This window comes from Haliotis rufescens, unplaced genomic scaffold (assembly GCF_023055435.1).
Source record: "Haliotis rufescens isolate VD_foot unplaced genomic scaffold, xgHalRufe1.0.p SCAF_27, whole genome shotgun sequence".
NCBI classification, from domain to species: domain Eukaryota; kingdom Metazoa; phylum Mollusca; class Gastropoda; order Lepetellida; family Haliotidae; genus Haliotis; species Haliotis rufescens.
The window spans coordinates 6870708-6883386 of record NW_025963968.1 but is presented as its reverse complement, the minus strand read 5'-3'; the positions used below and the strand labels follow the sequence as shown (position 1 = coordinate 6883386).

The 12679-nt window shown below is 39.5% G+C and overlaps 2 protein-coding genes across 2 annotated transcripts; one reads left to right on the top strand and one right to left on the bottom strand.

The window, feature by feature from the left end:
- Nucleotides 1–1584: 1584 nt before the first annotated feature.
- On the bottom strand, nucleotides 1585–3658 carry LOC124150579 (acanthoscurrin-1-like). Its single transcript, XM_046522517.2, has 3 exons — nucleotides 3554–3658; nucleotides 2977–3328; nucleotides 1585–1720 (listed from the first exon to the last, which is right to left on the bottom strand). Exons 2-3 carry the CDS (start codon nucleotides 3317–3319, stop codon nucleotides 1704–1706), a joined length of 360 nt encoding a protein of 119 aa, XP_046378473.1. The 5' UTR covers nucleotides 3320–3328; nucleotides 3554–3658; the 3' UTR covers nucleotides 1585–1703.
- Nucleotides 3659–3920: 262 nt separating this feature from the next.
- LOC124150578 (neuropeptide-like protein 28) lies at nucleotides 3921–4983 on the top strand. The gene is made up of 3 exons (XM_046522516.2): nucleotides 3921–3933; nucleotides 4424–4730; nucleotides 4866–4983. The coding sequence occupies exons 2-3, from the start codon at nucleotides 4433–4435 to the stop codon at nucleotides 4886–4888; spliced, it is 321 nt and encodes a 106-aa protein (XP_046378472.2). The 5' UTR covers nucleotides 3921–3933; nucleotides 4424–4432; the 3' UTR covers nucleotides 4889–4983.
- The last annotated feature ends 7696 nt before the right edge of the window (nucleotides 4984–12679 follow it).

The window sequence follows — 12679 nt, the reverse complement described above, 5'->3', positions numbered from 1 at the left end:
GGGGTACCCAGGGGTTGTCTGTTATAGCCTAGGACGACGGCCGTGGCCTAGATCCAAAGACTGATAATGTCTACCTGTATGGGATACGACACCAAAAACACTGTTCAATGCAAATGTGTGTGTTAGTGTGTGTGTTAGTGTGTGTGTTAGTGTGTGTGTGTGTGTGTGTGTGTGTGTGTGTGTGTGTGTGTGTGTGTGTTAGTGTGTGTGTGTTAGTGTGTGTGTGTGTGCGTGCGTGCGTGCGTGCGTGCGTGCGTGTGTGTGTTTGTGTGTGTGTGTGTGTTCCCGTGGAGTCCGTCAGTGTTTTGTTTGAAGTCCTTTTTTATTTTCCATTTTTATTAATTATTATTCGAAATTGAGGAAAGGTATCCAGTTGTACCCTGATTTGACGCATTTGTTTCATTTTGCTATTCGCAGATCATATTATCATTATAGCAGATAGTATTGAGGGATTGCAGAAACGAATGAATGTTTTGGAGAAATATTACATTGATCTTAGATAAGATGTTAATTTGTATACAACGTTCTTGGTGTTCAAGAAGGCAGGGGTGGGGGCGTTTGTCAGGAAATGGTTTTATAAAGGGACTAAACTCAAGTGTGTATCTTTTTACAAATTTTTAGGCGTTATGTTTTCTAGAAATTTCTTCCGTGGCCCAGACGCTTCGAAAATGCAGCTTTGCAAAAAAGAAAAGCTGTATTTTACATTTGAAGTCATAATGTAAAGTAGATTAATTTGGCCATGAACTGTTGTCGAGAATATTTAACATTGAAATAACCCCAATATTGCTTTATGGATCAGAGGTATAGGTGTTGTATCAAAATGATGAAATGAAAACTGTACATATGTTGGCGTGTAAGCGCTTTCTTGATGTCAAGATATCTACCCCTAACCACATCGTTAGTGAAGAGTGCGGCCGACATCCATTACATGTATCTATTTATGCTTACACAATATGTATTAGTTACGGGCTGACGCTTATTTCTATGCCTGACACCCGTTATCCACAAAAAGTGTTACAATATGATGTTACAGGCATCTAATAAAGGCAAAAGCAACTGGTTTCAGATTGTAAATATATCCTGTTTAGCTTTGGTTTCGGGTATATTTGGGAACAGCAGTATATTCACAATACAAAGTCTTTTAAATCTGAATTCAGGTCATGCCTAAAATATAGCTATGAAGCGGATTGCCATAGCATGCTCCAAACGGTACCAAATGAGAGTATGATGAGAGCAACGCGTGACCATGGCCTGATTCCATATATGGAAACCAGGGTCTTCAATTGGTTTGAGGCGTTACAGCAAAGGGTGAAATGTTTATGGTAAACGTTGATCAGAATTTGTGTCGATATGATACTTGGTAAGGAAGTAAGTATTTCTCTAATGCTGGACAGTATCAAGACAAACAATATGCAAATTGGCCTCCAACTTACAGTGAGTGATTTGGGTGACATATAATACGTCAACGCCAGATGATAATTATTCTCGATTATCTACTGAAACACATTATATTAGGCGTAAAAGGCAAAATAAGGGTCACAATTATATGATTGGATCACTGGAAACTAACAACAAAATAATAAGCATTGTAGAAATGACTTTTATTGATCCGAGAAGAAAGTATTTGTCTTCCGTGAAGCATTGAGAGGTTTGTTTGATCAGCGCTGAAGCTGTTGCAGATCTGAGGCGCCGTCTCACCAACCTCAATAGTATCCCATACCTGAAGTAAAAATACATTCTATATAAATAAAGGGATGCGTATGCAATTGTCTAACCAACAATAGTGTAAATTGCAACTATTAATCAAAACAAATCATGTACTCGCCTTGGAATAACTACGTTGATAGCAAGGAAGGTTCAGCCCTGTATTGTAGATTGCTCCCGTAATGTGAAGTATTTTATCAAGTTTAAAAAGAACAATACAAAACTCATGGTCCTTGCTTGTTTTTCCTTCGATTCGATGGGGATTCCCGGTCAAAATTAGTTCCCAATTATAAGTTCCTCGTGCTTGTCGTAGGACCGACGTACATCGATGGATGTGATTTCATCAATAATGTGTCATAACAGTGCCTTGAAAGATTGGATTGTCACTATATGGCTGAAGTGTTCACTAACATGCTCATAACTGCTACGACACAAAAACCACAACAGCAATGAAACAAAGTTCGAATGTGATGTTTATGTCAATATGATGTTGGAGGAATGAAATATAAAAGAAACACTTAAACCATAAAAGTGATTTTCAAATATGATCATCTGACAACAGTCCTGAAAGGCATGTGAATTGAACACATGTAAGCATGTTATTGTGATACTTGTTTCGCTTGGTTGACATCACGATCGCTTCGTTTCGCTATTTAAATAGAACTGTGGCGAAATTAGAAAGAGAGAAATATTACTTGTATCTGGCCAGAGTCAGTGACATGGTTACTGTACTACCCCAGCATGCCATATATGTTCTTTGTATATGTTACTCACATTTAGCAAATCAATATGCAGAAAAGACCCTTACCTTCACATATCCCGTTCCACCATACAGTGGGATCATTCCTCGCAATTTACCTATCATCAGATCAACACACACACATGCCTCAATGCATGCCTCCCACGCCTCGATAAAGGCTTATTCCTCCTTAGCCTCCATAGCCAAGGCCACCAAGGCCTCCGTGAACGTCCAAACCGAAGCCAATGGGTTTGTCGTAGGTAGCAACAGTCAGACAGGCAACAACGGTAATCATTGTATGTATTGAGAGTAGAAGATTGCGAACAAAACTCAAGTCACCCCCACCCAAACCCCCTACTCCCACCCCCACTCCCCTAAACCTCACCCCCCATCTCCAAACCTACAGACAGATTACATGTTACTGAAATTAGCAGATCAATATGCAAAAATGACACAAGTCTATTAAATGTTCATGCAACCATACATGTCTCATAATGCCATGTTAACATAATTATATTACATTGAAAACGTACCAATTCCTTTGCCAAGTCCAATTCCTCCGTACATGCCACCGTATTTTCCTCCATACATGCCGCCGTACAGGCCTCCTATTCCTCCGTACAGGCCTCCCAAGCCTCCGTAAAGACCCATACCTCCGTACAGACCTCCCAGGCCACCATGGCCAAAGCCTCCCATGCCTCCGTACAGACCTCCCATGCCTCCGTACAGGCCTCCCATTCCATAGCCACCATAGCCAAGGCCACCAAGGCCACCAAGGCCACCAAGGCCTCCGTACATGCCAATACCGTAGCCAGTGGGTTTGGCGTAGGCAGCAACAGCCAGACAGGCAACAAGGACGACGATAATCTTCATCATTTTCAGTAGCTGCCATGAAAGAATACATACTTTCTTAATTTCGTTACATTAATACCATCAAGTGATTCTATTTGAAATACGATTATTGTAAAACAAATAATCTTTGAATAGATTTCAATTCCATGAGGTAGAAATGTAATTAACAGTATTTGCCTTCGTTTATTGACATTTTAATACATTTACAAATTCGACTTCATTAATTTAAACAAATCATGTGAATTCAAGTCAACTAACCTTTGTCACTATGGAGCTGTGCGAAACTGGTGATTACGGCCTTTTTCTGTGTTCTTATATAGGCCGGGGATTGCGGGAATGTCTAACCCCGCTGGCGCAATGTCCACTCTTCCTTGTACAGTTACCCAATACTACTCACATTTAAGCCCCAAGGATAAAACACATGTTAATTGGTAATTTTATGTCGCCTTTACTTGTTCCGGAAGAGTTAATTGGCGGTTGTCATTGATCCCACCCGGAAGTAGCCATTCCCAGGCTAATCAATCACAGGTAATACATAATACACAAGGTATATATACGTGAGTGTGGTGAGTGACCACATGGCTTCGATATTCGCCAAATGTTCCATATTCGGAGATAATGTGAAGAAACATTCAAGCGTAACTTCCAATATATCATTACTGATTAATGAACATGTATTATAAATATATGAATCACGTGAATGTTTACCCTCTCAGTCATTCAAATAGTGTATATGTGCATTATCCGCCGTGACGATCCGGAGCAGAATACACTTGCCGTAAAAGGCGTGTATGCTTGAGGCGACTAACGGGATCGGGTGGTCAGGCTTGCTGACTTGTTTGATGCATGTCATCGTTTCCCAATTGAGTGGATCGATGCTCATGATGTCAATCACTGGATTGTCGGGTCCAGACTCCATTATTACAGACAGCCGTCATACAGCTGGAATATTGCTGAATGCGGCGTTAAACAACAACAACAAAATAATAACGTAGAAACAAAATACATATATAATAATTTGAATTGATAATACCTTTGTAATCGGAGTATGGATGAATTACCGTTTTGCAAATACATTAACCTGGTTGTTTAAATGTATCGCTAATTCAAAATATTTCTTTATGACAGCTATTTAAAATGATGAAGATTATCGTCGTCCTTGTTGCCTGTCTGGCTGTTGCTACCTACGCCAAACCCATTGGCTACGGAATGGGCATGTACGGAGGCCTTGGTGGCCTTGGTGGCCTTGGTGGCCTTGGCTATGGCGGCTATGGTATGGGAGGCCTGTACGGAGGTATGGGAGGTCTGTACGGAGGCATGGGAGGTCTGTACGGAGGCATGGGAGGTCTGTACGGAGGCATGGGAGGACTGTATGGTAGAATGGAAGGACTGTATGGTGGAATAGGAGGAGGAATTGGACTTGGCAAAGGAATTGGTAGGTTATCTGATTAATATCATTTTTGGCGTTAATCCATCAACATAGATTAACACCAAATTGAACCCACGTTAAATGAAAGGAACACATCTTGATTTGATCCCACTAACATGTGTATTATGTGTTCTCTTTCAGGTATGGGGTACGGTTACTACTGAGAGTCTTCTTACACAAGCCGAAGATACAACTCTAGCGTTATCGCTATCCATTAACGAAGAACCAATAGTAGTTCAATAAAATATGTGTAACATTGCTCCTTATTTTCCTCATCTGTTTACTTCATATATGTACAACATAAACTACAAATTATGAATATGGCGTACATCAACGTTGGTTGAACTCATGAGTTCCAAGTGGACTGGGTGAATATATATTGCTTTTTAAAGCTCCATCTGTATGTCTTCACATAGGGTCATTATAACACAAACATCATTGAAGACAGGATATGTTAATAACTTGAGTTGTGTGGAAAACATCTTTAGTTGTGAATACTCCACAAGGAAGGATGTACATATTCCTGAACTTACATAAGGTATGATACAAACACGTGCACATATTTCTTGAGATATAAATCAGATATCTTGTTAACTTTCAACCATTATATAGCACAATAGACTCTAGCAGGGATGACCTATAACGGAATTACTCACCACGCAATGTTTTTTAACTGCGCAGTATGAAACATAAACTGCGACACATAGCTTAGATTTCTGCATCAGCTTAAAGGGGATTGGTGGCACGGAGAAGCATATATATATATCTTCCTAATGTACAAATGACATGTTTTCAAAATGCACCGAAAATTGTGCTTTTATGATGAGCATCACATGTTACATACTCTGCTGTAAGAATTATTAATAATACTTGCTATATTGATAAAAAAAAAAGGCAGTTCGTTTTTTCTGATGATTTTTTAGAACTCAATAAAGAGAGGTAAATTAACTTACAACGTACACGACCGCTCGCAGATTGCAAAGAAGTATCTCACGAATCCTTGATGAGTTTTCGCCGATTTTAACAGTATTTCAGTTATATCACGGCATGTTAGCTTGACGTGGGAGGAAATCTTCAAGTAGTGTAGGTCTTTTGCCGTTTACCACTTCGTTGAAACCCAAGAGCACTGGTGCTGACAAACAAAGAAACGTAATTGGGGCTCACTGTTGTACACGGTGAAACAATTTGTGCTGACATTGCAGTATTTGTAAGTGATCGCATTATCGTTATATGAACTCCTGAAGGTTGTCAAACATATCGCTGAGCTGAAAACGCATTACTGTATACTACTAAACATTTAATGGAGATAATCTTAGTGTCCAGATGGGGGATAAATATGACTCGATGTTGGAGATTTTGGCGTACGAATAGGATGTCATTTTGTCATGGACCCATGTTAAGCTCTATGTCTAGTAATAGTGAAATAAGAAAATATGGGAGCGTGCCTGGGACGTTTAAAAAGATTTCCGCAATATTGCAAAAGGTATTGCATTGTTAAAACAGCTGGTATTTTTGTTGTGACACTGCATACAAACTTCACATCTCTTCCAAGACGACGACAAAGTGAGTCCATCTTCCCGAGGCAAGAGAGTTAACTGACTGTAAGTCCAGTTTCCACCCTTGCCGAATTACGCTGGTATTATGGGGTTACATTTTGGCTGGACTAACGAGTCTATGCATAGTCCAATCAAAATCGCGCAACGAAATCGAAATCCGGTTCGTAAACTGTGCAGATTTAGGTCGATTGCAGGATTTGCAAAGCATATGCAACGCCAACTCGTTGTCATCAGATATTTTCCAAATCTTTTCATGATTTTAATCAAGGTGCTCACGTGATTTGATGCATTTCCCGATGTAAGACCCGTTTCATCACAATATAGATCCTGATTATTGATCAGATCGTCCTGACTGGGCGCCACCATTTTGTGTGAAGCAAACGCAAGTGATACGGAAGGTTGAATCTGATTGGTCCATAGGAGATGTTTAAAAGGGATGTAACTGGTAATAACCACTGGTGGCGCTACGATCGACCCCAGTTATTTCAGCCTAGTTCGGCAAGGGTGGAAACTGGACTTTTAAAGTCAATTAACTCTCTTGCCTCGGGAAGATGAAGTGAGTCCTACATGAAAGTTCACTCAAATGAGTCTGAATAATACCATTCAAGTCATCATGGGGATACTGTGCTAGGTCTTACAAACATCGTGAGACAACCACGTACATAAATACTTACATTTGTTTCCTATGAATTGAAGCATAGCGAAAGAAACAACTTTATATTTGCCATGTTTTTCCTCAATCTTGTCAATCACATTTGTTTTCAAAGGGGACAGAAAATTCAATGATATAACTGATTTCATTGGATTTATCAAAAAGGACAAGATCAGGTTTGTTGACCTGGAACGTCTAAGGCTGTAAATGGGTCTATTACCACTACTACTGCCACTACTAGATGCGTCACCATCAGTCATCCCCACGGTAAATGGAGGTAAATCTGTAATTCGCTATCGATGGTTGCAACGTTGCACTGCGAGATGTACGTGGTGTCGGGGACGACTGGACAAGATAAGCCGTACATGAGAGTTTCAATAGACCTATCAGATATCGTTACAGCTGATATCAGCTATTCCAATGAATGGTATCATATAATATCGATTCACGGGGATGTTTATCGTTTTCTATGTAACCGTTCTCCACTACAATTACTTTTTAGATAATGCCAGATGCACTAAACGGTCAAGACCAATGTGTCCTCTTGTGTAAATTGGGGGCACGGGTGGCCCTGTCCTCTAAGGCGCCGCGATCCGCTGTGCAGAGTTGCGTCCCTTAGGCACGGCAGAAACCTATGATTGTGGCTTCGAATCCCGGTTCGCCCCAATAATGTTTCCAGGTTTGTCAGCACCAAACCCGTGCTCGTGGGTTTCACCGAAGTGGTAAACGTTTGAGACCTGCATCACTTCGGGCTTTCCTTCCACATTTAGCTGACACGCCGTGATATGACTGGAATACTGTTAAAAGCGGCGTTAAACCCAACTCACTCACTCATGTGTAAATTATTAACTTGGCTTGCAAAATTGGAGAAAAAAAATATTTCAATCATTTTCATGTTCAAAACAGCAATGTTTGATTTTTACAATTATCATCATTGGACAAAAACGATTGAATGTTGGAGGGGTTTGACACGTTGTTATGAAAAACACAACTTTAAATTCTTTAATAACAAAAAAAGCAAAAGCGAATTCGAAAACGCTTGCAACTGAACAACTGATGTGTACATGTTACTATTCCCAATTACAAACTGCATTAAATATTAAACAACGTTTTTGTGCCCTGCACAATTATGAATTCTTCACACGGTTGATACATGTCTCCATTGGCAGCAATTGTCATGCTTCAAAACGAGTGGGGAGTGACTGAGATTATTGCGTTATATCCGGATTGCATTCCAGAACGTACAAACACCGCATTCTGTTAAATGTAGACAATTTATATTACCAGGATTCCCGTTGGAAATATGAATAAGGCACGTTTTACGTCTTTTTTGTGTACTTCAAATGGAATATATTTACAGTCACAGTTACCATATAAATGTATTTGTCTCACTCTTTTCACGAACACTTGCCATTATTACTATTTGATAGTGATTTGTAAACACCTGTTCATGATATAGTCGGAATTTCGTCGCATTTATTGTCACATTGGAACATAAAGGAACATACTTCGCATTCAAAAATACATGTCGAACTATCACTGTTAACGTGTCGCACAGTATATAAACAGGTAATTCAATTTTCAACATTCGTCACCTGAATAGGACGAGCGTAGATTAATGCATTTCCAGCGTATAACGGAGATATATCTACAGTGTTTCCAATTTAGATGTGTGGAGCGTCGGGTTTCAAATGGTAAAGAGAGCGCTATCAGATTTGCATTGTACCAAAATAGATATATATTTTTTCTTACTCCAGATCATTTAAATCTGCTGCTATATAATATTATTCCAGTGGTTTCAGATATCATAATCATTCTATTACCTGCCATCCGAGTAAGAGAAGTTCAAAGGTTAAAGTATGTTAAACAATCAAATACAAATAAAAACTTACTACATTCAAAATACACACACAATACGTAATGGTCCATTTGAAAATCAGGACTGTTGTTCGGAAATTTATAGGAGCATCCAATGATGCATTTTTAGCAAATGATTCTAATAAAAACATATAGTCAAAATATTTCATCAATATATACTTCTTAAGTTAACATGGCAATATTTCATGTTTAGCATTCAAGCAATTTTTAATTCCAGGTTTCGCAAACATAAAATATTCCAGATGCTCAGTGTTGTTATACCCTGTAAGCAAAACTGATGTGTGATGAATCCAACAGGGCACAACTATTAGAGTGCAGTCCCTTAACCCCGACACACACACTCGGCACTGAATCTTCTGATATTTTCCACAAGAGCGGTTTTACGCCGACGCCTTTCATTTGTCGGTTTTAGCTTGTGTTGGGTACAACTGAAATACTGTTTCAAGCGGCTTTAAACCCAAACTTACTCACATATGACTTAGATTTATCAACACCACACTTAACTTGCACTTTTTGTGTTGGCATTATTAAAAATGATTCCCGACTCTGATTTCCAGAGTCGTAAAAGCACTCCCTATGGACCTCTATGCGCCATGCTGAAGATGTAATGACATGCCTCCTGCGCTCCAGCATGTGTCGGGCTGCCTACAGCGTTCACTCGAGTGATCATAACGCGCAGCGGCGACTTGTTTCCACCAGTGATGGGAAGACAATCACCTTTAAATTTTACACTTGCAGACTTCTTGACGATTCACGTTTTAGTTATTAAACCGTAAAATTGGTATTAAATGATGAGGTGAATTATCCAGGACGGCGATTCCAATGTGTAATTTCACGTATACATACACGCAATTTAGGCTTCGTAGTTTCGTGACTCCAGATGAAAGAGTTACTTCTGTTAAAACATTATAGAGGCAAAGAAACTATGGAATATGATAGAGTACCTCTTATATTATTTTTAACAACTCAAATTATATTGCGTTCTATACAGATATACTACCATTTAAGCATCCCTCGGGTGTTTGTTCTCACTGCATTCTCGTCGCAGGCTTGTTATGAGCATTCGTTAATAAAAGCAGTTCCACAAATACCACATATTAGTGCCATGCTATTGCTTTATATAGTATAGGTATCTCCAGTGGCATTGCATGACATTCTACACGTGTAACATTTGCTATGTGTATCTTAAGTATCTTACGAGTGACATCTTTAAAAACAATTCATCCATTCGCTGACCATACGGAAACTAACATTTTATCTTGTCAATCTATCAAATCGTTTTACTACTACTCTAGGACAGACATCGGTTTATCTGGCTTTTTTTATGAGTAAATTTCAATTTCAATATATTGTTTTCCCAGATTTTCCGAGATAATTTTTTCCAGGAAAGTACCATGATCTCTCAGATCTTTTGTATACCTTTTAGCGAGAAACCCACATCTGACAGATAATTGTGTGTAAAGTTTCCGCTTCTGCTCTTTAGTGCTATTGTCTATTGATGGAAGCAGAGTTACACTGGGTAAGCTTGATCGTGTTAATAATGGCCCACTGACATCGCAAGGAGAACCTACACTCGTGTAGCAATTCCGAATATAAGTGAACGGGGATATTTTAGTTGACAAACATTAAGCAACAACAATATTATCCTTATCCCAAATTGTGTGTCTCTAATACCTGACTTGGAATTTTATAATGTCGGTTTGACATACTCAAAATTGCTGTTTCACAAAAAATCCTGCCGTTTGTGATTGTACAAGATCACACATTTGCATTAATGCTTGGATCATAAAGGTTAATTTTGATGAGTCTATATGCACGATGGGCTTACTCCCATTTCTCAGATGTGCTAATAATCAGACCTGCCAATTGTCATTGTGGAGTAAGGACAATCAGTCATATCAAAAAGGAATATCCAAAACTATACATTCATCTCCAGAACAGCTTCGGTATCCAAGCGTTCAATACACACAATTGGTGAATCTGGTAGTTGGGTCCTTTAATGTTTGTTTTATGTTTCAATAATGCATAGTCACTCATCATTAGTTGAGGAACATCTCCAGTTAAGGTCAGCTTAATTTTACTTAAGTGAATTAATCCAATGAGTTTTACATCTACTTTGCAGTCAAAACTCTTCTCAGAAAAAAAACAGTCGTTATATTTAATAATTAAATATATATTATCGACCACTGGCACGAGAGTGAACAAGCTGAAGCCAGGGGCTGTGGTTTTGTCAATCATTGACAAGCCCGAAAGTACCAGACCTTGGAGGTTCAGCAATGTACCCGGCGAGCAGCAGCCATACCCCCTCTTCCCCCAAGCCCTCGTTACGGACACTGAAGGTCATTGACCAGGTCCCAGAGGTCAACAGTGAAGACAACATCCATGACAGCATAGTCATCAACTGGGCTGACTTTGACACATGATGCCCGTTGCCACTGGGAAACCACCATGCAATCCAAGGACCACGTACAAGCAACTGTGAATACTTTCGTTGCCCCATCGTCACCGGAACATCTACCAGTTCATTGAAGTCAGAAGACGAAATGAAGCTGTTGACAGAGGGACCATTGCGGGGTTACCGCCCCGCACACCAGGAAGAGGGTGTTCCAAGATGTGAAAACAGAAGTTAGCGACTGAAGAAGGAATATTTTGAAGGATAGGAAACACCAAACCAGTACATTGATGCTGGTGGAAATATGCACAAGTTTGTGAGATATATGCCCGTGAAGTAATGTTAGATAATTACCAAATTAACAAACATGTTCCATTTTGTCTTGTGCTTGTCACTTGCATCAAATTATAGAATTCAAAACGAGATTTTATTCCATATCAAGTCCCAGTGAAAAGATCTTAACATATTAGGGGGAGGAGTTTGATAGATTATGCTTTATATGAATTTATCATGAACGAAATCCTGTTTCTCTGTGCATTGGTATTCGGCTTTCAATGGAATCAATTAATACGCTGAATGATTTTGCACGTGCGAACTTTGTGAGACGAGAATTAAACTGTTTCAAATACCCTTGCGTCTATATGTCTTATTATTTGTTGATAGTATTTATATCAATCCACGAGTACGTTGTAGCAAACCAATTAAATCATTTGCATAAACGTATTTAATAAAAATACATATGGTCATATGGATGTTACTTATTACTAATGCGTAGTTGTCATAGCATCGTCACAGTTAAAAAAAGTGTTATGCAGGTTATTTGAGAATATATTTCTAACATGACCTGTCAAGACCCTTTGTCTGTCTGTGGCAATTCGATGTATCCTCCCTCATTTCACTCGTGCGCCGTTATTTGCCTAAAATACTCTTTAAACGGCTGGACGTACTGTGAACCTTGTGCACGATAGGCGGAACAGGTGGAATTCACATCTGACCTAATGAAAGGTTACATTAGATCCTGACTACAAATTATGTGAGTGAGTTTGGTTTTACACAGCTTTTAGCAATATTCCAGCTATATCACAGCGAGGGACACCAGAAATTGGCTTCACACATTGTACCCATGTCGGGAATCGATCCCGGGTCTTCGACGTGACGAGCGAACGCTTTAACAACTAGCCTACCCGACCGCCCCCAAGCATAAATGAAACATGTGGAATATTCTGTGATGTTCAAGTGACACTGGACATGTCAAGCACTGTGTGGAAAGTGCTGGAAGCTAGTTGGACAATATAAGTGCAGCAGGAGCGTGCCTGTGATCTAACATTTCATCTCACGTTTCCTTTTACATTACATCAAGACCATCTTTCCAGTGAAGATCACTTTTCACCCTGGTATCCAGCCTTGGCAATCTTGGAAGCTTGACCACTGTCACCGGGGTGTTAATTGGCTCATGTCACGGTGTAGTGACTTCGCG